General features: G+C 44.4%; 1 protein-coding gene across 1 annotated transcript in view; it reads right to left on the reverse strand.

Annotated features, from left to right (window-relative positions):
- LOC120031594 (igLON family member 5-like) overlaps positions 1–23,092 on the reverse strand; it is a 75,344-nt gene extending 52,252 nt beyond the window's left edge. The window contains exons 1-3 of the mRNA XM_038977402.1: positions 22,940–23,092; positions 22,640–22,745; positions 22,234–22,377 (exon numbers count right to left, since the gene is read on the reverse strand). Coding sequence (XP_038833330.1) covers positions 22,234–22,377; positions 22,640–22,745; positions 22,940–23,092 — 403 coding nt within the window. The remainder of the gene's footprint in view (positions 1–22,233; positions 22,378–22,639; positions 22,746–22,939) is intronic.
- Between the last annotated feature and the right edge of the window lie 275 nt (positions 23,093–23,367).

Consider the following 23,367-nt stretch of genomic DNA (forward strand, 5'->3'; position numbering starts at 1 on the left):
ACGCATGGCTGCGCCCCTGCCCATTCATGTGAAATCCATAGATTACTGACTAATCAATTGATTTAAATTGACTTTTTTCCTTTTATGAACTGTAACTCAGCAAAATCTTTGAAATTGTTGCATATTGCATTTATATTTTTGTTCAGTATAATTCATATCATAGGCCTAATAGTACTGTAGAGCTATTTTTAATTGCATACAATATAGTTGGATCACCCTGTCCTGTCCCTAGAGGTCCACGGCCCTGTAGCGCCCCAATCCATTCATTATTGTTTTCAGGTGTGTTAGGCCAAGGCCAGAGTGACAACCCACAGGACGGCAGACCCCCAGGGCCAGGACTGAGCAGACCAGCAGCTAGGGATTGCCTAAGGTATCTCCCCTGACGTGGACATGTTTTCAATATAGACTTCTTTTGTCGTGCTGTATTCCATATAAGGCATCCAGGCCTTATGAGAGTTGCCCAGTATACCCTTAATCTTGTAATAAATCAAATCCAGCGATAGATAACTTGACATTTCTGCCATCCATTGTGACATTGTGGGAGGATAACCAACCTTCCAATTAATGGCAATGCATATCTTAGCCGCTTTAAATGCTTGGTTACACAGTTTCTTCTGATAACAGTCTCCATTATCAACATTTCCAAGCAAACGAAAACATGGAGAATCTGTAGACGTGTTGAGATAAAAGTGTTTTACACCTCCAGCAGAGAAATGATATTAATGTTTCACTGGCATATAGTATGTTCTATGGATGGTCTTAAACTACAGTAATGTATGTCTGAGCTGATATGAACATGACTGAGCATTCAAACCCATGTGTATCCATTCATCATCATCAATAGCTTCTACCAGGTCTTCCTCCCGTTTTTGTTTGACATGTTTGACAATGGGGAAAAGCCGGTATCAACCCTTAGTACAGTTTGGAAATCAACTTCGGAGGTTTGTCAGACTGCCTTTAAATAGTTTCAATCTTTGAGAAGCATCTGTCTTGTTCTATCTGCAAAAATTCACCTCAGCTCCGTCACAGACTGATCTTCCCTGGCTGCTAAGATGAAGCATGACAAAGAATCACCTAGCTGTACATTTCTACATTATATTATCCAAGAATAGAATCAATGGTTCAATCATTGAAATGACCATCATTCTCAGATCCCAGAGTGTAGCTTTAAGATGCTGTCCTGTAGCTACTGTAGGTCTACCCATCAATTCCAGATGGAACTTTGTATCATCCACTGATATTGTTAATATACTGCAAAATTCACCTGATCTCTGTAGACTGGTCTTCCCTGGCTGTCTGACCCTGCTGGGACACCGGTCACCATCTGATCCTGCTTAGACATGATGAGCATAATGTTGGGTACTGTGCACCATGAAGCCTGTAGAGCTGTTTATTACTGTGTTTGTTTGAAAAGTAGGGAATTAGCTAGGGAAACTGACAGATCAATAACGTTACATTTCTATGCTGAATATTAAAGACTCACATTGCACTGAAAGAACGTCAGAATATCGGCCTTCAGTTTGGCTGCTGGTTTCATCATTTGATTCAGGTCTAGTGTGATTGAGGCAAAAAGTAATAGCTAACGCTAGCCAACTTTTGGACAGCTCTCTAACGATGCATCAACTGGCGAAAGCTAGCCAAGTTCATTTACTTCTGTTGAAATGGGACAAAACAAAGGCTACAAAACCTTTTCATACAAACAACAGCTGATAGATAGTGATATGGCTGTTATTACTATCTGACAGATACTGTAGCTAGAGCTGAACTGGCTGTGGTAAGTTAGCTACTAGCTAGCTAATTAATTCACCTAAGTCGAGAAGGGATGAAACATTAGCTAAGGCAGTTACACTAGCTAATAGCTTAGCACTGGGAATAAACACTAGTTTAGTTTTGTTCTGTTAAGTTAAACAGAAGATACCTTGCCAGCTACATCAGTCGACTAAAGTGTAGCCAGTTCCTGCTCTGCTTACTTTTACAACTCGGAAAATGAGCACAACACACTGACAGCAGCTGTCTCTGTTCAACTCTCCTATGCTGGTGCAGCCAGCCTTCCAGAAGTGTTGCCTTTCACACAGCCTGTCCGCCCGCTCTGTATTGTCCATGTGGTTCTAAATTCAGAGGCTGAAAACTCCAAACAGCCTACCCAACCGTTATTTTGCGTCCGCTTGGTCCTAAAGCACACTGTTGCACTTTTAGTATCACATTGCAATGATAAAACGGGTGGGGGGCACAAAAGTGCAATTTCAAAATGTGGGGGGACATGACCCCAGTCACCCCTTCCGTCCCCAGTGAAAGTTGCACCCCTGCATGTGCATGTACTGTGTGTGTGTGTGTGTGTGTGTGTGTGTGTGTGTGTGTGTGTGTGTGTGTGTGTGTGTGTGTGTGTGTGTGTGTGTGTGTGTGTGTGTGTGTGTGTGTGTGTGTGTGTGTGTGTGTGTGTGTGTGTGTGTGTGTGTGTGAGTTGAGGTGTTGTTCTTAGAGTAGCAGGTTGCACAGCCAGGAGTTGCAGAGTCATGCTCCTTCGTGAGGAGAGTTGAGAGAATTGAGGGGAAGGAGGGAGAACGGGTGGAGAGGTGAGGTAGAGGAAGGGAACAGAGGGGAATTGCCGGAGAAAGGGGCAAGAGCTCAGGAGTCAGTGCTGTCAGGATCATTCACGGCATCAGCACCACTTGCGCTAGGAACAAAATAGAATTACCTCGGGGAGCAGAAATCAGCTAATCAGCTTAGGAAGGAGCCCCTGGGGAAGACAGAGGGAGGAGGGCGGGAGAGGGGGGGTATAGTGCACTGCACTGGCAGGCTGGCAGGTATCGGGGATGTGTGTGTGTGTGCGTGAGTGCATCTGTGCATTTGTGTGCGCATAGGTGACTTGGACTAATCTGTACTGTGCATGCAGATCGCCTTACATTTTAATGCTTGAATCACAACAGTTCTGACATTGTTATGCTACCACTGTTGGTCTGTTAGCCTAACCACTCTGGCAGTGCTTTTGTGTTGGCTATGTTTGGCCAGAGCAGGGTGCTTGGAGAGCCTGTATGACACGCACTCAACTTCCACAAACACTTGTGTGGTCGGCTGTGGCAGGTGGGACTACCCAGCTCTGGCTTTCTTACAGTGCACTCTTGACCTCATTGCGCCCCGCTCTGACGTACCTTCCCTCCCTCTTACCGTCTCAATTGTCTAGCCATTACACAATTATACGGTGTCCATACTAGGATATCCTTAGCAGGACTTCCTAATTTGGACCCCGTACAGGTACACCCCCTTCTTTCCATGTGGAAGCAACAGAAGCTAAGGATCTATCTCTCTTTCTCTCAACACAGCAGAAGGAAACAGAGTTCCTCCATTGTGTGGCTGGGATGAAACCCGGTCTCGTTTGTCGTCGCAGCAAGCTGCTAGCTCGCTTACACAAAAGCCTCATTCCCTCGGCAAGCTCGCATGTTTGCCGGCGAACACACACAGACACACACACTCTCTTCATCTCGCTGAGAAAAGAGGCCCTCTGAGTGAAACAAACCCTCTCGTAAAAACAGCCTCTATGATGACGAATCTGGATATTTCTTCTGAGAAGGAAGCAAGCGAGGAGCACTAGAAAGCAATCGATGGAGAGCCATTTAATATTTACACTTTTCACCGAGCCAGGCTGAGAGTCTGAGAGGGTCTTGTGTAGTGAGAAATAGCTAAGGACTTGGAATAAAGCCAGTATTACTAACCTCTGTCTTTGTGGACCAAAGTTATATTAACGTCTCATTGTCTGGCTGAAGAGGGAACAAGTAAGTATGGTGCCCGTATTAGAACAGCCTCGGTTTCAACAGGACCTTGTGGATTGTCACCTGAGGGAGGGGGAAACATTCCATTGATGGATTTGCCACAGATGATGCTAGATAAAGCTGTTGTATTTTCCCCTGGGGGCTAAGGGGTTTTAGCGACCTAGCCGAGGCAATGAAATATGTAATAAGTAATAAAATATAGTATTAATTCATTTCTCTTTCATTTATCTTCAAATGTCAGTTTTGTAGGTCTGTTTCTCTTTCCGAATTCAAATTTCTTTGGAATGTGTCCTAATAATATTCATATTATGATGATGTTTCTTAAATCGGTTATTAATCTCTTTGGTGAATGTTAAAATCGTAAACAGATCCAAGCCACCAGATGTTATTAGCGGTCTGTCTGTCTCCTACGAGCTGTTTGGTTTGGATTAATGCCTTGTCGGCGTGCACGGCTCAGAAAATTATCTCTGGCTCTCTACTCTCAATAGTACAGTGCCTTCAGAAAGTATTGACACCCCTTGACTTTTTCCACATTTTGTTGTGTTGCAGCTTGAATTTAAAATGGATTATATTGAGATTTTGCATCACATGCCTACACACAATACCCCATAATGTCAAAAATGTATTACAAATGAAAATCTGAAATGTTTTGAGTCAATAAGTATTCAACCCCTTTGTTATGGCAAGCCTAAATAAGTTCAGGAGTAAAAGTTTGCTTAAAAAGTCACATAATAAGTTGCATGGACTGCAATAATAGTGCTTAACATGATTTTTGAATGATTATCGCATCTCTGTACTCCACATATACAATTATCTGTTAGGTCCCTCAGTTGAGCAGTGAATTTCAAACACAGATTCAACCAGGAAGACCAGGAAGGTTTTCCAATGCTTTGCAAAAACATGCATCCCGTTTGCAATAAGGCACTAAAGTAAAACTGTAAAAAAAAATTGGCAAAGAAATGAACTTCATGTCCTGAATACAAAGTGTTATGTTTGGGGCAAATCCAACACAACAAATCACTGAGTACCACTCTTCATATTTTCAAGCATGGTGGTGGCTGTATCATGTTATGGGTATGCTTGTAATCGACAATGACTAGGGAGTTTTTTGGGGGATGAAAAGGAACGGAAGAGGCAAAATCCTAGAGGACAACCTGGTTAAGTCTGCTTTCCACCAAATTCTGAGAGACAAATTCACCTTTCAGCAGGACAATAACCTAAAACACAAGGCCAAATATACACTTGAGTTGCTTACCAAGACCACATTGAATGTTCCTGAGTGGCCAAGTTACAGTTTTGGCTTAAATTGGCTTGAAAATCTATGGCAAGACCTGAAAATGGCTGATCATATTACGATGTTTCTTAAATCGGTTATTAATCTCTTTGGTGAATGTTAAAATCGTAAACAAATCCAAGCCAATAGATGTAATTTAGCGGGCTGTCTGTCTCCTCTGAGCTGTTTGGTTTGGATTAATGCCTTGATCAACAACCAACTTGACAGAGCTTGAAGAATTAAAAAAATAATAATGTGCAAATATTGAACATTCCAGGTGTGCAAAGCTCTTAGAGACTTACCCAGAAAGACTCACAGCTGTAACCGCTGTCAAAGGTGATTTTAACATGTATTGACTCACGGTTGTGAATACTTGGGTCAAATAGATATTTATGTATTTCATTTTCAAAAAATGTGCAAAAAAAATTTAAAAACATGTTTTCACTTTGTCATTATGGGGTATCATGTGTAGATGGGTGAGGGGAAAAAAGATGGAATCCATTTTGAATTCAGACTAACACAACAAAATGTGGAATAAAATGTGGGGTATGAATACTTTCTGGAGGCATTGTATGTGTTAATATGAGAATGATCTGTAAATAAGTAGCAAACTGCTCCGCCAGCAGTGTACAGTCGTGGCCAAAGGTTTTGAGAATGACACAAATATTAATTTCCACAAGGTTTGCTGCTTCAGTGTCTTTAGATATTTTTGTCAGATGTTACTATGGAATACTGAAGTATAATTACAAGAATTTCATAAGTGTCAAAGGCTTTTATTGACAATTACATGAAGTTGATGCAAAGAGTCAATATTTGCAGTGTTGACCCTTCTTTTTCAAGACCTCTGCAATTCGCCCTGGCATGCTGTCAATTAACTTCTGGGCCACATCCTGACTGATGGCAGCCCATTCTTGCATAATCAATGCTTGGAGTTTGTCAGAATTTGTGGGTTTTTGTTTGTCCACCCGCCTCTTGAGGATTGACCACAAGTTCTCAATGGGATTAAGGTCTGGGGGAGTTTCCTGGCCATGGACCCAAAATATCGATGTTTTGTTCCCCGAGCCACTTAGTTTTAACTTTTGCCTTATGGCAAGGTGCTCCATCAAGCTGGAAAAGGCATTGTTTGTCATCAAAATGTTCCTGGATGGTTGGGAGAAGTTGCTCTCGGAGGAAGTGTTGGTACCATTCTTTATTCATGGCTGTGTTCTTAGGCAAAATTGTGAGTGAGCCCACTCCCTTGGCTGAAAAGCAACCCCACACATGAATGGTCTCAGGATGCTTTACTGTTGGCATGACACAGGACTGATGGTAGCGCTCACCTTGTCTTCTCTGGACAAGCTTTTTTCCCGGATGCCCCAAACAATCGGAAAGGGGATTCATCAGAGAAAATGACTTTACCCCAGTCCTCAGCAGTCCTACCTTTTGCAGAATATCAGTCTGTCCCTGATGTTTTTCCTGGAGAGAAGTGGCTTCTTTGCTGCCCTTCTTGACACCAGGGCATGCTCTAAAAGTCTTCGCCTCACCGTGCATGCAGATGCACTCACACCTGCCTGCTGCCATTCCTGAGCAAGCTCTGTACTGGTGGTGCCCCGATCCCGCAGCTGAATCAACTTTAGGAGACGGTCCTGGCGCTTGCTGGACTTTCTTGGGGGCCCTGAAGCCTTCTTCACAACAATTGAACCGTTCTCCTTGAAGTTCTTGATGATCCGATAAATGTTTGATTTAGGTGCAATCTTACTGGCAGCAATATCCGTATAGTAGTATAATAGTCTGTTATTCGAACTCAATCAGCATGACAGAGTGATCCAGCCTTGTCCTCTTCAACACTCACACCTGTGTTAACGAGAGAATCACTGACATGATGTCAGCTGGTCCTTTTGTGGCAGGGCTGAAATGCAGTGGAAATGTTTTTGGGGGATTAAGTTCATTTGCATGGCAAAGAGGGACTTTGCAATTAATTGCAATTCATTTGATCACTCTTCATAACATTCTGCAAATTTCCATCATACAAACTGAGGCAGCAGACTTTGTGAAAATTAACATTTGTGTCATTCTCAAAATTTTGGGCCACGACTGTCCTACACACACTGACACAGACTCAGACACATAAATGTACATAAACACACACACACACACACACACACACACACACACACACACACACACACACACACACACACACACACACACACACACACACACACACACACACACACACACACACACACACACACACACACAGGCAGTCGCACCCGTTGACAGCTGCTGTCCGTGTGCATATTGCACAGTGGTGATATTCATTTATTTTTCAGCAATCTTACACGTTACAGTTCACAGCACACTAAAGGATACAGAGGCATCAAACATGGCATACTTGTGAGACATGTATCATTGAAATATGAATAACAGAATACGCTGAAACTGCCAGACTTCATTGTCAAAGCCAAAGAGTGACAATATGATCTTGAATCCCCCAGATGATGCATGTTCTTTTAAAATATATCTAGTCCAGATAATTTGCAATAAGACAAACTATTATAAACTGTCATTATCATAGCTATTCTTTCTAAGTCTAATTTGTAAAGGTAAATGCAAAGGTGACCTCACCATCCAGGATCATAGATGCCTATAACAAGCATTACAATGCATTATAACCACATTATAGTGAAGTGTTACACAGGTACTTGTAAGCTATTTATTTACGCATTCTAACATTGTGGTGTTACACAACAGCCTTCAACTTGACTTGACCTGGAAAAAACACAAATCCAACGTTAGTACCAGCCTCCTAAATGTTCCCGTACAAGCATCTAAACTACAAAAAATGCCTGGTTGCCTGGTTCACGTAGTTTCCACCGCAAGCTGATTGAAATAACTTTTCATTTCGTGATGAGAGGAAAGAAATATCAGAGTCGAAGCTCATTACTTTCATTTTCATACCTCTTCAGCCCCTTCTCACATCTTTTATATGCCGTAGTTCCATGTATTATCCCCAAAGCAATTTTCGGACATCTTTTTATGGGGGGACCTTCTCTGAGGTCAAGTCCCTCCATGGTACTAAAAGGGGGCTTACTGGTGTTGAATGTAAATGTATCCTACTCCCTGCCAGGCGGATTTGTGTGTGTGTGAGAACATGAGAGAACATGGCATATTTCCCTCAGCTCTTGGTTGAAGATGTTACAGTATGTGTTTTTGGGGGTGGAAAGTGTGAAATAGTGTGTGTGTGTGTGTGTGTGTGTGTCTGTGTGTGTGTGTGAGTTTGAGTGTAAGTGTGTGTTCCAAGTTCACAGAGTGTTTCCAGGAAAACAGGGAGGCCTCCAGTTCCTCTCTTCCTCTCTGAACTCATCACTGACACCACTACTGATCTCCACCCTCTAATTCCCCAGCTTATCTGAGCACACAAGTTCCTACATAGCTCTCTCTCAGCCCACCACCTCTCAGCCCCCCAGAAAGACTTGAGTCAGAGCCGGAGGAGAAAAGCGAAGGAGAAAAGGAGAAAAGAGATAGTGGGAATAGGATTGGGGGAAAGGGAGGAGAGTGAAAAAGAAAGAGTGAATAGACAGACACAGAGAGAGTAGGGATGCAGGGATTCCCATGGCCAGAGATGAAGACAGAGAGAGAGACAGACAGGAAGTCTTTGATGGAGATGTTGTACAGACGTGTCACACAAATCCAGATCTTTAGTCAGTCTCCAACAGGCTCAAAGCCCTAGCTCTGCCACACAGAGCCCTCCTCTCCTCTCTGCTCCTCTCCCCTTCACTCCTCTCTGTCTCTATCTGACTCTCTCTCCAGCTCTAGTCCCCTCTTCTTTCCCCTCCTCTTTCTCACTCTCTTCTCTCCCTCCCTCACTCTTCTCTTTTTCTCTCTTCCTCTCACTCTCCTCTCCTCTCCTGCTCTTTCCTCTCCGCCTTCGCTCCTCTCCTCTCCCCCTCCCCTTTAGTTCCCTCTCCTGGTCTCCCAGTAGGGACCTGTCCTCATCTCCCGTTCCCCTCTCCAGTGGCATGCTAATTAATTTTGGGCACTTTGCAGCCAGAGATGGTGAGGCAGGCAGCCGTGCTGGCTTCACGGCTCCAGATGGGATAAAGAAGAGCGCCTCTACCATCGTTTGAATCTGCCTTTTCAAACACAAAGGCCCCAGCTCACTACATTCAAATGGGACTGTTCTTCCTTCAGCTAACTGTCTGTCTCTCTCTCTCTCTCTTTTTCCTCTCTCTTTGTCTCTCTCTCTCCCTGCTCTCTCCGTTTCTATTCTCTTTGCCCATTTCCCCTCGCCACTCCATCCCACCATTTATCCATCACTGGATATCTGGTTAATCGCAAAGCCCTGTTCATGTAACCTAAAACTGCTCTCCCTGCATCAGCCTACGCGCCTAATAAAACATCCAGAGTGATATGTGTTTTTTAAAACATTTTTATCCCTCCTCCTCTCACTCTTTTTTTGTATTCATTTGATACACATTTCAGAATGTTATGCCTTATTCATACCTCCCTTGGTCTGAATGGTCTGATACCTAAAATGAGTTGTACAGTACAGCGTGGGTGGGCGAGCACCTGAGAATAGGCTATAGTTGAGAAGCTAGAGATAATTCCCACTAAGATCCAGTTCGAGGTCTCTGTGAAATCCGTCTATTCGGCTACTGGACTTTCCCTTGAGCTAGTGTACTGTACTGCTGAGCTCAGGCAGGACGTGTAGAGTCCATTGTGTTATCCTCTCTTAATAACCCTGGAGCATTGTCAGCATTGTACAGTATGCTTCCTGTACATTGAGAATGGCACATTAGCCTATGGGAAGGATGTTGTTTTTAGATCGCATCTAATCTGTGCCCTAGGTATATTTAAGACATTCTGACACACAATTACAGGATTATTAATATTTCCGATTTATGAACAGCGTGATTTACTGTATTTACAAATACACACATTGTGTTTATATTGTACATTATATTTGTGTCTATTGTAGTCTATTTATAGCACCAGTGTGGCTATTGGTTAATTGCTTCACTCAAGGGCATCCAGCTGTTTTTACACCTGAGAGCTGATCCTTTTAATGAAGCGGTAAAAACACACGCACGCACGCAGGCACACGCGCACACGCACACACACACACACACACACAAACTTACTAATCCTCAAACAACATGACTCTCTTCATACCTTTCAAGGTTCTATCCACCGCTCCAGGAAGAATATGTCCTCTGGCACAGATCTAGGATCATTTTACCCTTCCCCAATTCATATCTTAACCATTAGGGGGGAAACGTGAAACTGAGGTTGGATCAGTGTCTAGGGGCAAATACGCTACTCCCTCCCCTTCAGTGCCCCAAATTAAGTGTCCTACTGGTCCCAGTCCCCCTGCTGTTTACATCCCAGTTTCACTCGCTCTGTCTCTTCCCAGTGAAGTAAACAAACAAACAACAACAAACTCAAACGGTTCCACTCATCTCTCCCTCTCGTCCCCGTTCCCTCTCTTATCCATCTCCCTCTTCTTTCCGGAAGGCAGGGTAAAATGGCGAGGGAATAGACAGCCACCATTGCATCGTTTGTCAACTCTAATCTGCATGGCATTAATAATTGATTGGATCCTGCAACCACTGATCTGAGATAGACTCTCTTTCTCTCCGTCTCTCCCTCTAGTTCCTCTCTCCTTCCCTCTCTCACGCTTCTCCTCTCTGACTCTCTTGAAGTTCCGCGGTGTCCACATCACTAAGGATCTATCATGGTTCACACACCAACAGTCATGAAGATGGAACCACAACGCCTCTTCCCCCTCAGGAGGCTGAAAAAATGTAGCATGGGCCCTCAGATCCTTAGAAAGTTCTACAGCTGCATCATTGAGCATCTTGACTGGCTGCATCACCGCTTGGTATGGCAATTCCTTGGCATCTGACCGCAAGGCGCTACAGAGGGTAGTGCGTACTGCCCTGTACATCACTGCGGCGGAGCGCCCCGCCATCCAGGACCTCTATACCAGACGGTGTCAGAGGAAGGCCCTAAAGATGGTCAAAGACTCCAGCCACACATGTCATAGGCTGTTCTCTCTGCTACCGCACGGCAAGTGGTACCGATGCACCAAGTTTGGAACCAACAGGACGACCCTGAATATCTTCTACCCCCAAGCCACAAGACTCCAAAATAGTTCAATTGTTAACCAAATAGCTACCTGGACTGTCTGCATTGACCCTTTCTGCACACATTTTTTGACTCATCACATACTGTACGCTGCTGCTACTGTTCATCATCTGTCACATTCTTCCTAGTTATATGTACATATCTACCTCAATTACCTTGTACCCCTGTACATCGACTCAGTCCCGGTACCCCGTGTATATAGCCAAGTTATCGTTACTCATTGTGTATTTCATTTTACTTTTATAATTACGTGTTTTACTTTTCTATTATTTCTCTATTTTCTTTCTTTCTACATTGTTGGGAAGGGCCCGTATGTCACCATTTCACTGTTAGTCTAAACCTGTTGTCTACGAAGCATGTGACGAATAACATTTGGTTTGATTTGGAAAAATCCTTATCTTTTGCTACTTCGTCTCCTGCTTCCAAAACCACTTTTTTTCTTTAATCTCTCTCCTTTTCTTGCCTCCATTCTGCCATAAGTCCCTTCAGCCTTTTTTCTCACCTGCACAGAAAAAGAATGTGCTTTTTCAAGTCATCTAGCCATCTTTGCTGTAGGGGCAGCATTTTCTATCCTCTTCTTTTTCAAACAATACAGTGTAAATAGCTCCCAACTTGTCCCATACAACCCCTCTTCCCCTCATCTCTACTTTTTTCTTGACAACATAATCCTGTGTCACTACTGTCTGTGATTTACAGGGAATTGCAAGAGTATTCACCCCCCCTGGCATTTTTCCTATTTTGTTGCCTTATAACCTGGAATTAAAATTTATTTTGGGGGGGTTTGTATCATTGGACTTACACAACATGCCTACCACTTTGATGATGCAAATATTGTTTTTATTGTGAAACAAACATAAAATAAGATTTTTAAAAACTGAAAACTGCAGTCTACTCTACCTAAATCCTACCCTTATTAGGTAACCTAATCGTAGTCTAATTATGTCTGAGGGTGTTATTTTTGTTCTTTCTGGAAGTATGTGTGCTTGTTTACAATGAATTATAGCACACATGTTTAATCATCTAGAGGATCTACAGGGGCCTGCGAAGGTTATTCACCCACTTGGCATTTTTCCTATTTTGCTGCCTTACAGCTGGAATTAAAATTGATTTTTGGGGGGTTTGTATCATTTGATTTACACAACATGCCTACCATTCTGAAGATGTGAAACAAACAAGAAATAAGACAAAAAAACAGAACTTGAGCATGCATAACTATTCACCTCCCAAAGTCAATACTTTGTAGAGCCACCTTCTGCAGCAATTACAGCTACAAGTCTCTTGGGGTATGTCTCTATAAGCTTGGCACATCTAGCCACTGTGGATTTTGCCCATTCTTCAAGACAAAACTGCTCTAGCTCCTTCAAGTTGGATGGGTTCCACTGGTGTACAGCAATCTTTAAGTCATACCACAGATTCCCAATTGGATTGAGGTCTGGGCTTTGACTAGGACATTCCAAGACACGTAAATGTTTCCCCCCCTAAAGCGTTGCTTTAGCAGTATGCTTAGGGTCATTGTCCTGCTGGAAGGTGAACCTCTGTCCCAGTCTCAAATCTCTGGAAGACTGAAACAGGTTTCCTTCAAGAATATCCCTGTATTTAGCGCCATCCACCATTCCTTCAATTCTGACCAGTTTCCTAGTCCCTGCCTATGAAAAACATCCCCACAGCATAATGCTGCTACCACCATGCTTCACTGCGGGGTTGGTGTTCTCGGGATGATGAGAGGTGTTGGGTTTATGCCAGACATAGCGTTTTCCTTGATGGCCAAAAAGCTCAATTTTAGTCTCATCTGACCAGAGTACCTTCTTCCATATGTTTGGGGAGTCTCCGACATGCCTTTTGGCGAACACCAAACATGTTTGCTTATTTTTTTCTTTAAGCAATGGCTTTTTTCTGGCCACTTTTTCCGTAAATCCTAACTCTGTGGAGTGTACGGCTTAAAGTGGTGCTATGGACAGATACTCTAATCTCCGCTGTGGAGCTTTACAGCTCCTTCAGGGTTATCTTTGGTCTCTTTGTTGCCTCTCTGATTAATGCACTCCTTGCCTGGTCCATGAGTTTTGGTGGGCAGCCGTCTCTTGGCAGGTTTGTTGTGGTGCCATATTCTTTCCATTTTTTATAATGGATATTTAATGGTGCTCCTTGGGATATTCAAAGTTTCAGACATTTTTTTATAACCCAACCCTGATCTGTACTTCTCCACAACTTTGTCCCTGACCTGTTTGGAGAGCTCCTTGGTCTTCATGATGCCCCTTGCTTAGTGGTGTTGCAGACTCTGGGGCCTTTCAGAACAGGTGTATATATATACTGAAATCATGTGACAGATCATGTGACACTTAGATTGCACACAGGTGGACTTTATTTAACTAATTATGTGACTTCTGAAGGTAATTGGTTGCACCAGATCTTATTTCGGGGCCTCATAGCGAAGGGGGTGAATACATATGCATGCACCAGTTTTCCATTTTTAATTTAATTTATTTTAATTTTAATTTCACTTCACCAATTTTGACTATTTTGTGTATGACCATTACATGAAATGCAAATAAAAATATATTTAAATTACAGGTTGTAATGCAACAAAATAGGAAAAACGCCAAGGGGGATGAATACTTTTGCAAGGCACTGTATGAATCATAAAAAATCGTAAAAACATGCACCCTCTCTCTATCTTTCTTTCTGTCTTGTGTGGTTATGGACTGCCCTCTTCAAATTTGAACCACAGGTTTTCAATGGGTTTCAAGGCAGTAGACTGAGATAGTCTTTGGAAAATGTTTATTTTGTGGCCATTGAACTTTCTTTGTGGATTTTGATGTGTGCTTGGGGTTATTGTCTTGCTGGAAGATTTTACATAGACATTTTATTCATTTAGCAGACACTCTTACAGGAGCAATAAGAGGATTTTCACCTAGTTGGCTCTGGGATTCAAACCATTGACCTTTTGGTTACTGGCCCAATGCTTTTAACCGCTAGGCTACCTGCCAATGCACTTGCAGCACAGTTTCAGCCTCCTGGCAGAGTCAATCAGGTTTTTTGCAAAAATAAGACAAAAAAGAAAAAGAAAAAAAAGTTAATGATGCTGCTGACCTTAACAAGGGCCCCAGGACCAGTGGAAGCAAAATAGCCCCATAACATCAAAGATCCACCCCTATATTTTTTTCAGGTTCTTTTCTGCTCATGCATTCTCATTTCGATGCAAAAACCACCACTGGTGTGTGTGGCAAAAAAAGCTGTATTTTCATGTAAAGCACCGGTTCCAATCCAAGTGCCAATGCTGTTTAGCCAACTCCATGCGTTTACATTTGTTGAACAACATGAAAATATAACTGTTTGGCCACGCACACAGATGGTAGGTTTGGTTTCGAAATGAGAATGCATAAGCAGAAAATAATTCCATACTACTGTAAAATATGGTGGTGGATCTTTGATGTTATGGGGCTATTTTGATTTCACTGGTCCTGGGGCCCTTGTTAAGGTCATTGCCATCATGAACTTTACCCAGTACCAGTGTATTTTAGGCCAAAAACCTGGTTGCCTCTGCCAGCAGGCTGAAACTTGGCCGCAAGTGGATTTTCCAGCAAGAAAATAACCCCAAGCATACATCAAAATCAAAGTCTCAGTCTCCATTGAAAGCCTTTGGTTCAAATTTAAAAGGGCAGTCCATAAGCGCCGATGAAGGATATCGAGGATCTGGAAGGATTCTGTATGGAGGAATGGTCTAAGATCCCTCCCAATGTGTTCTCCAACTCATTAAAAATTTCAGAAAAAGGCTCAGTGCCGTTATCCTTGCAAGGTGAGGTATTGTAAAGTATTGAAAACAGGGTTGTCAATGATTTTGACCCCTAAATATTACTTGTTAGTAAAAAAGTATAGAATTTCCCAATTTTTCTGACCATACAATATAGCTCAGTATTATAATTATTTATTTTATACCATCATTTTTTCACATCTTTATCAACGGTGTCAATAATGTTGTACCCTACTGTACACATGCAGACATTTACTCCCACACATAGGAAAAATATTCACCCACACATACTTTACACCCTAGACTCACATGACATGCAGTACACATATATGCATGCAATTACACTCACACCCATCCATATCCCTTCACCTATACTTTCACATATATTCATCATGAAGCACCCGCCACCCACAGCAACATACAGTGCATTTGGAAAGTATTCAGACCCCTTGACTTTTTCCACATTTTGTTAAGTTACAGCCTTATTCTAAAATTGATTAAATTACCTTTTTCCGTCATCAATCTACACACAATACCCAATAATGACACGTTTTTGCAAATGTAAAAAAACAAAAACAGAAATACCTTATTTACATAAGTATTCAGACCTTTTGCTATGAGACTCGAAATTGAGCTCAGGTGCATCTTGTTTCCACTGATCATCCTTGAGATGTTTCTACAACTTGATTGGAGTCCACCTGTGGTAAATTCCATTAATTGGACATGATTTGGAAAGGCACACACCAGTCTGTATAAGGTCCCACAGTCGACAGTGCATGTCAGAGCAAAAGCCAAGCCATGAGGTTGAAGGAATTGTCCGTAGAGCTCCGAGACAGGATTGTGTCGAGGCACAGATCTGGGGAAGGGTACCAAAACATTTCTGCAGCAATCAAGAACACAGTGCAGGTCCCCAAGAACACAGTGGCCTCCATCATTCTTAAATGGAAAAAGTTTGGAACCACCAAGACTCTTCCTAGAGATGGCCGCCCGGCCAAAATGAGCAATCAGGGGAGAAGGGCCTTGGTCAGGGAGGTGGCCAAGAACCCGATGGTCACTCTGGCAAAGCTCCAGGGTTTCTCTGTGGAGATGGGAAAACCTTCCAAAAGGACAACCATCTCTGCAGCACTCCACCAATCAAGCCTTTATGATAGAATGGCCAGACGGAAGCCACTCCTCAGTAAAAGGCACATGACAGCCCGCTTGGAGTTTGCCAAAAGGCACTTAAAGGACTCTCAGACCATGAGAAACAAGATTCTCTGGACTGATGAAACCAAGATTGAACTCTTTGGCCTGAATGCCAAGCGCCATGTCTGGAGGAAACCTGGCAATGTCCCTAATGGTGAAGCATGGTGGTGGTAGCATCATGCTGTGGGGGGTTGTTTTTCAGCGGCAGGGACTGGGAGACTAGTCAGGCTCGAGGGAAAGATGAATAGAGCAAAGTACAGATAAAATCTGCTCCAAAGCGCTCAGGACTTCAGACTGGGGCAAAGGTTCGCCTTCCAACAGGACAACGACCCTAAGCACACAGCCAAGACAACGCAGGGGTGGCTTCGGTACAAGTATCTGAATGCCCTTGAGTGGTCCAGCCAGAGCCCGGACTTACATCTCTGGAGAGACCTGAAAATAGCTGTGCAGCGACACTCCCCATCCAATCTGACAGAGCTTAAGAGGATCTGCAGAGAAGAATGGGAGAAACTCCTTAAATACAGGTGTGCCAAACTTGTAGCATCCTACCCAAAAAGACTCGAGGCTGTAATTACTGCCATAGGTGCTTCAACAAAGTACTGAGTAAAGGGTCTGAATACTTACGTAAATGTGATATTTCAGTTTTTGCTGTGTCATTATGGGGTTTGGTGTGTAGATTGATGATTGAGGCCGGGGCTGTGATAGTGGTGACACTGTAGCTACGGCCTTGGCTAGAGACAGGGCTTTGGCACGAGCCCGTCTGTCTGCTCTGACAGTGTCCAGGCCGTTAGTCACGATGCCTCCTTCACCCGCCGCTCCCAGCAGGTCACTGGTCATTAAGGAGAAATGGCGCAGCCCGGAGATAAAGAGGAAGACACAAACACATGAGTGTGCGCGAAGGAAACATGCCCACACACACACACACACACACACACACACACACACACACACACACACACACACACACACACACACACACACACACACACACACACACACACACACACACACACACACAGGAGTGCTAGTCAGTGCCTACTCCCATGTCTACTGTCTACACACACACATTCAGACCACAGATTATCCTCAGAGGGGCAGGTCCCACATGGGCCCCATTAAGGGAATCATCTATTCAATTAGAAAGCCTGTCGTTCACCACCCCAGGTCTTTCATTAGGCCTGTGACTTACTGTACTGTAGCCCAGTGTAGGTCTCAGCACTGACTCTGTCACAGCCAATCACTGAGGTCACAGCGAAGGGTAAGCAGAACTGCTGGGAGGGCCAAGCCAATGATATCATCTCCTGGGCAGATGGCTGGATATGAGGATGATTCAATGATTATATACAATAAGTGGATTAGTAGTGATTCCACGGGTTGTGGTCACTAGTTTGGACCATTGCGGAGCAGCAAATGCCATGGTCTTGTCAATGTGATAGTAGTAAATATGCATCTAGAGCATCGGAGGCTTGTTGTGTTTACAGTACAACCCTGTTTCAGTGTAATCCTATTGATCTTTGGTGAAAGAAGTAGGATAAAAGTGCAGACAAATAAGCAAAGTCTGCAGAAGGATTGAGTGGCATCATAACCACAAGAGTGAGACACTCCCTGCATTGAGGATGACGTGGTATCAGTTCATCTCTAAGGGCATTTGAGGTGGAAATAAAGTCAGTTAAAAAGCTTTTTAATACAATTTTAATCAGGAGATAGTTTCCCCTCCCCCCCGCCCAGTTAGGAGCGAGATGGATAGCACGGAGTAGGGGAGGAAAGAAAGAGAGCAATGGCAATGATGGATGGAACATTTAAACCCGACTGAGAGTGTCTCGTTAAAATGTAATTGATCAATTGATCCTCCACGGTGGGTCTTAAAAAGATGCAGCCGTTACAAAGGTGAGATCCTTCGACTCAACTCACACCTAGGGAGTAGATGATACCTCAAGATACCTCAGCATCTGCTGTGACTATAGAGCCTTTGAGTCAGCCAACGGTCTGGTTTGTGAAACACCCGTGGATCATCTAAAGGTCTTCCCTGCGTGTTCTTTGGGTGAAAACCCCATGCACACATTGATTCCAGAAGGTTCAATACGTGTGACTTTCAACCAAGACGTCCCCACCGCTCAATAAATCTCTATTCATTCGGTGGTGCTGGCCTTTTAACAGGGATTGGAGACTCTTTACTTTACTTCACATTCCCCTCATTTCTACTGAATGACAGCGAGAGAGAGAGTTGGTGTAATATTTGCCTGGTGAGTAGAGTAGTAGAAGATATCTGTAAGAAACCATGAAGGTATGTAATGACCTTGGCAGCAGCTCAACTAGTCCGCCCGCCTGGTCACTTAGCTTCACTCTCTGCCCTTTATGATTGACCAGCAGGTTGCTGGTCGGTCTGAATTCTGACTCCATGCCTGACCAGTGACTGCTATATCCCACTCCTAGCTTCTGCTTTGACATCCCATGCACACACGTACAGAAGTAAAAAAAAAAACATGCATACCTGTATGCACACACTTACACGCACGCAGGCACACTCAAACACACACACACACACGCACGCAAACAAACACACACACGTCTAGTCATCAAATTACCATATTCTGACTGCATGGCTAGAACAGCTAGAAGCAATGATTAGTGGAGATTGCCTCCTTTTAGATGTTAGATTGGACATTGGATTACATGTCGCGCCGCTACGGTCAGCTATTACTATTCTAATTTTCCTTGCAGGATGGGAAGTGCAGCAGTGCATAAAGAGAATTGGTGGGGGGGGGCAGGAGCCGTGGGAGTCTCCTGTGCAGGCCCGGCACGTGTTTTTGTCACAGTGTGTGACCATGCATCGAGGGCCAGTCAGCACCTCAGACCCAGGGCTCATGAATAAGACATGGCCAGAGAGGGTCCCGCCGGGGTGCACTCTGCATCGTCCATTTGCCATTTGCACGCTTGGCCAAAGCCATGGAGGACGAGCGAGGACGGGGTACGCTTTAGGAATGCAGGGCCGAGACACAAACTACTACCCAGGGTGCTACAGGAGACGCATTACATCTGTGGATAGTATGGTTGAGGTCTACAATACTTCATGATTAAAGGTATGGAATTGCGTAGTTTCTTGTTATTCAATGACATTCCTATTAGGGCCAGAATTCCAAAGCTGCTTAATATTCATTCCCCTCCTATTTAAATCCCAACCGTGGTGTAACTGTGGTGTAACCGTGGTTTAACTTGCATGTCAAGTAAATGCTGTGTTACGTGAGGTGTGTCTGGGGTTTGACTCCTTGGGGTCGGTAACATCCCATGTCATACTTTCCCAACCATGCTTTGGTACAAAGAGCCTGTTGATTCCACACAGGTCAGAAACAAAGGCACAACGAAATTAGTAGGGATCTTACTGATGTAATAGGCGGAGTATTTCTCAGTTGCTCTCCATTTCTGCAGTCATACGTTGGATCCAGACATGTTAACTTTAGCATCTACAAAGGCAGTGCTCACGTAAAGGCCTATTGACGCCTCGCAATGATTGAGAATAATAGGTGACATTTTGCGGTCACAGCATTTGCAAATTCAATACGGCAAAAAGAGCAAAGTAAATTGCATGAAAATCTGAACATTGGGTGCTCTTTGGAAAAAAATAAAAATAAAATCGGTATTTCACTATTTCTGTCCGGCTGGCAGATCAGAATGGGTTAATGACAACCCCCCTAACGCACCCGCCCGATAACCCCGCGGGAGGTCACACCAGCATCGACCCGTCCTCCTCCCCTCCCTCTCTTTCCTTCTTCTTCCCCTTCTTTTTCTTGTTCTCCTTTTCCAGCCAAGCAAGGCAGAAGGAAATCAATAGGAAATCAAGGAAACGGCTGGGAAATAAGTTGCTCGTAAAACGTTACAGAGTAAACTTTTACTTCAAAGGGAACTTCTGAAACGAGGGAAGAAGGGGGGAGAAGAAGGACGCGCCGGCCTGTGAAAGAAACTTTGATGCCTTGGCTTGCTGATGTGGAGCAGCAAATTGAGGTGAGGAGTGAGTCACACTGGGGAATGCGGCGCACAGTGGGGATTAGAGGTCAAAAACACCACTGACGGATGTGACAAATGAATGGTTCTTCTGGGTAAACGCAACCTGACAGAGCCTGTCTGAAGGGGTTACTAAGGATGCTGAACACGACTCGTTTTCTGATGAGCTTTGAACAGGAGAGGTGATTGGTGAACCACATCTGAAAATGGGTCTGGATACCGGTCCGATCTGTGGATAGTCCTTCGCACTACACTACAGTACTCTCCATCCCTACACTCTTAGAAAAAAAGGTGCTATCTAGATCCCTTTAAAGAACCCTTTTTGCAGAAGAACCCCTTTGGAACCGTTTTTTCTAAGAGTGTACACACTTACAGTTCTACAGTGTTTTATCCAGTTCTATACCAGCTACTCCAAAGTCCCTGTCCTCCTTTAGGCTTCTTCACTTCTCTAATGTTTACTGCTGAAAGGTTGACATAACCCTGTACCTCAGAGCCCATGGTCCCCCTCAAGCTTTAAAGGCACCTTTCAATTAGAGAAATGATCGAACTGCAAAGGGGAGGCAGGACAGTCTGAGGAAGCAGTTAGGAAGCCGCTCTGGTGACCTCAGGGTTGATATCCCCATTTAGCAGAGTGAGAGATCACCAACGCTGGCCTCGACCATCAGGCTAAGCAAACGAGAGCAGACGAGGGAAAGGGAAAACACCGGATTGTGCCCTGTAAGCCACCTATAGAGAACGTGTCTTGACCAGCCAGTCGATTCCTGACTTTTTGTTTTTTAAGACACAAGACAAAAACCTGTAGAGAGACAAGGCTGTTATGCGAGGACCTTGGAAAAGAGGCAAGAAGAGCTTGTGGGGGAGGGGTGCCTTGGATCAAATGAGTACTGCCTATGCCCTAGAAACAGTTCCCAGGCCAGCCCCCACATAAAACACACCCAGTGTATTGAGTATACTGACTATATCAAACTGCCAAACAGCATGGCACACAACACAGTACCTAGCAGGACCTTAACCCATGCATGACCACGATGAACAAATGAAACCCATTATACACAAACACAAACACAAACACACACACACACACACACAGTATTCTCTCACTTGGAAATATTCATAAGCCTTCTCATTCTCTAACATGCACACACACACACACAAACAGGCGATGCCCACGATCAACTGCCTAGTGCCTAGACACACTTCCCAGGCCAGCCCCCACATAAAACAAGCTCAGTATACAGACAGAGTTCATTAAACAGCCAAACAACCCAATACACCACACCTCCTCCCAGGCCCTTAACCTTTTACCACAGTGGGCTAAATCATGGACACACAGAGTGATTCTTGGTAGTCTTAAACAAATCTACTTTGAAACAAAAGTATACACCTCACACACATGGTTATGGGCTTAAAAAAGAAAGCACCTGTACCATGTCAGATATAGAGTTGACAGAGTTGACATTTATAACATTTTGAGTTTGTATCCCAATATTACACTTTATATACATCACAGAAGACTGAAATATAACAAAACTATTTCAAATCAAATAAAAAATGTTGGGTCGCATACACATGGCTAGCAGATGTTTTTGCGAGTGTAGCGAAATGCTTGTGCTTCTAGTTTCGACAGTGCAGTAATATCTAACAAGTAATCTAACAATTACACAACAACTACCTAATGCACACAAATCTAAGAAAAGGGATGGAATAAGAATATATACATATAAATATATGGATGAGTGATGACCGTGCGGCAAAGGCAAGATGCAATAGATGGTATAAAAATACAGTATATACATATCCGACGTGTGAAAATAGTGCTAGTACGAACTCGGACCCAGGTGCAGAGAAACACAGCAGGCAGAGGTAAGGGTAAATCCAGACTATTTACTTAAGGTCTTCATAGCAAAACAACAAAGCAAGGGCACACGAGAACACTGAACAGAACATGAGACCTGAGCAACTGGCCCAGTCCACAGAGGAACCACCTAAATAGTCATCCAGCAGGTGACCCCAATAAGCCCAATCAGGGTCACCTGGATTCTAGAAGTAACCCAAGGGTGCTCTCCAGTGGCAACCTCAGGTAGTACACCAAAGGAACCCCCCCCCCCCCCCCCCCCCCCCCCCCAAGGAACCTTCCACCAGGGGTAGCTGAACGTTGACGGAAGTCCCGAATGAGTCCGGGGTGCAAAATGTCCCGGGCCGGAACCCAGGAACGTTCCTCAGGCCCATAACCCTCCCATTCCACGAGATACTGAGTCCCTTGCCGGAACTGACAACTGGAGAGGATGCGTCACACCGTGGAGGCTGGCTGTCCCGCTATCATGCAAGGTGGAGATGGAGGCTGAGTGGCCGGAACCAGAGGCCTGAACACCACAGGCTTGAGTCTGGAGATGTGGAAGGTGGGATGAACCCTCATGGACCAGGGAAGACGAAGACGATAGAACACTGGATTGATGCGACGTAGAACCTTGAATGGTACCGGTGAGCCAACTTCCTAGATTCCACACGTAGAGGCAGATCCCTAGTAGACAACCAGACCATCTGGCCTGGACACAGGAAGGGACTCGGGCAGCGATGACGGTTGGCCTGTCGTTGAACTCGAGCTGAGGCCCTCAGGAGTGCTGAACGAGCCCTCTTCCAGGTCCTGCGGCAACGAGAGATGAGGCGTTGAGCGGAACCATCATTTCAATGTCCTGATCTGGAAACAGGAGGGACTGGTAACCGTACAACACCTGGAATGGTGACAGACCAGTGGAGGAACACTGGAGAGTGTTGTGTGCATACTCCACCCAAGGAAGGTGCTGACTCCAAGTGGCGGGGTTGGCGGACACACAGCACCGTAAGGCGGTCTCCAGATTCCTGGTTCACCCGCTCAGTTGGACCGTTGGACTGAGGGTGATAACCCGAGGACAGACTGGTTGATGAGCCCAGAAGAGTACAGAATACCCTCCAAAATCTGGAGGCAAACTGGGGGCCCCGGTCGGAGACCATGTTCAGAGGAAGTTCGTGAAGGCGGAAAACATGCTGAAGGACTAGCTGAGCAGTCTCACGGGCAGATGGAAGCTTAGGCAGAGGAACAAAATGTGCCGCCTTGAAAAGCTTTCCACAATGATCAGGATGACCGTGTGTCCTTCTGAGGATGACAGACACGTGATGAAATCCATACAGAGATGCGACCAGAGTCGAGGTGTTGCAGCAGATGAAGAAGCAACAGAGGCTGCTGACGAGGAGTCTTGTTCCGGGCATATGTTGGACAGGCAGTCACA

The sequence above is a fragment of the Salvelinus namaycush genome, chromosome 37, assembly GCF_016432855.1.
Source record: "Salvelinus namaycush isolate Seneca chromosome 37, SaNama_1.0, whole genome shotgun sequence".
Lineage (NCBI taxonomy): Eukaryota > Metazoa > Chordata > Actinopteri > Salmoniformes > Salmonidae > Salvelinus > Salvelinus namaycush.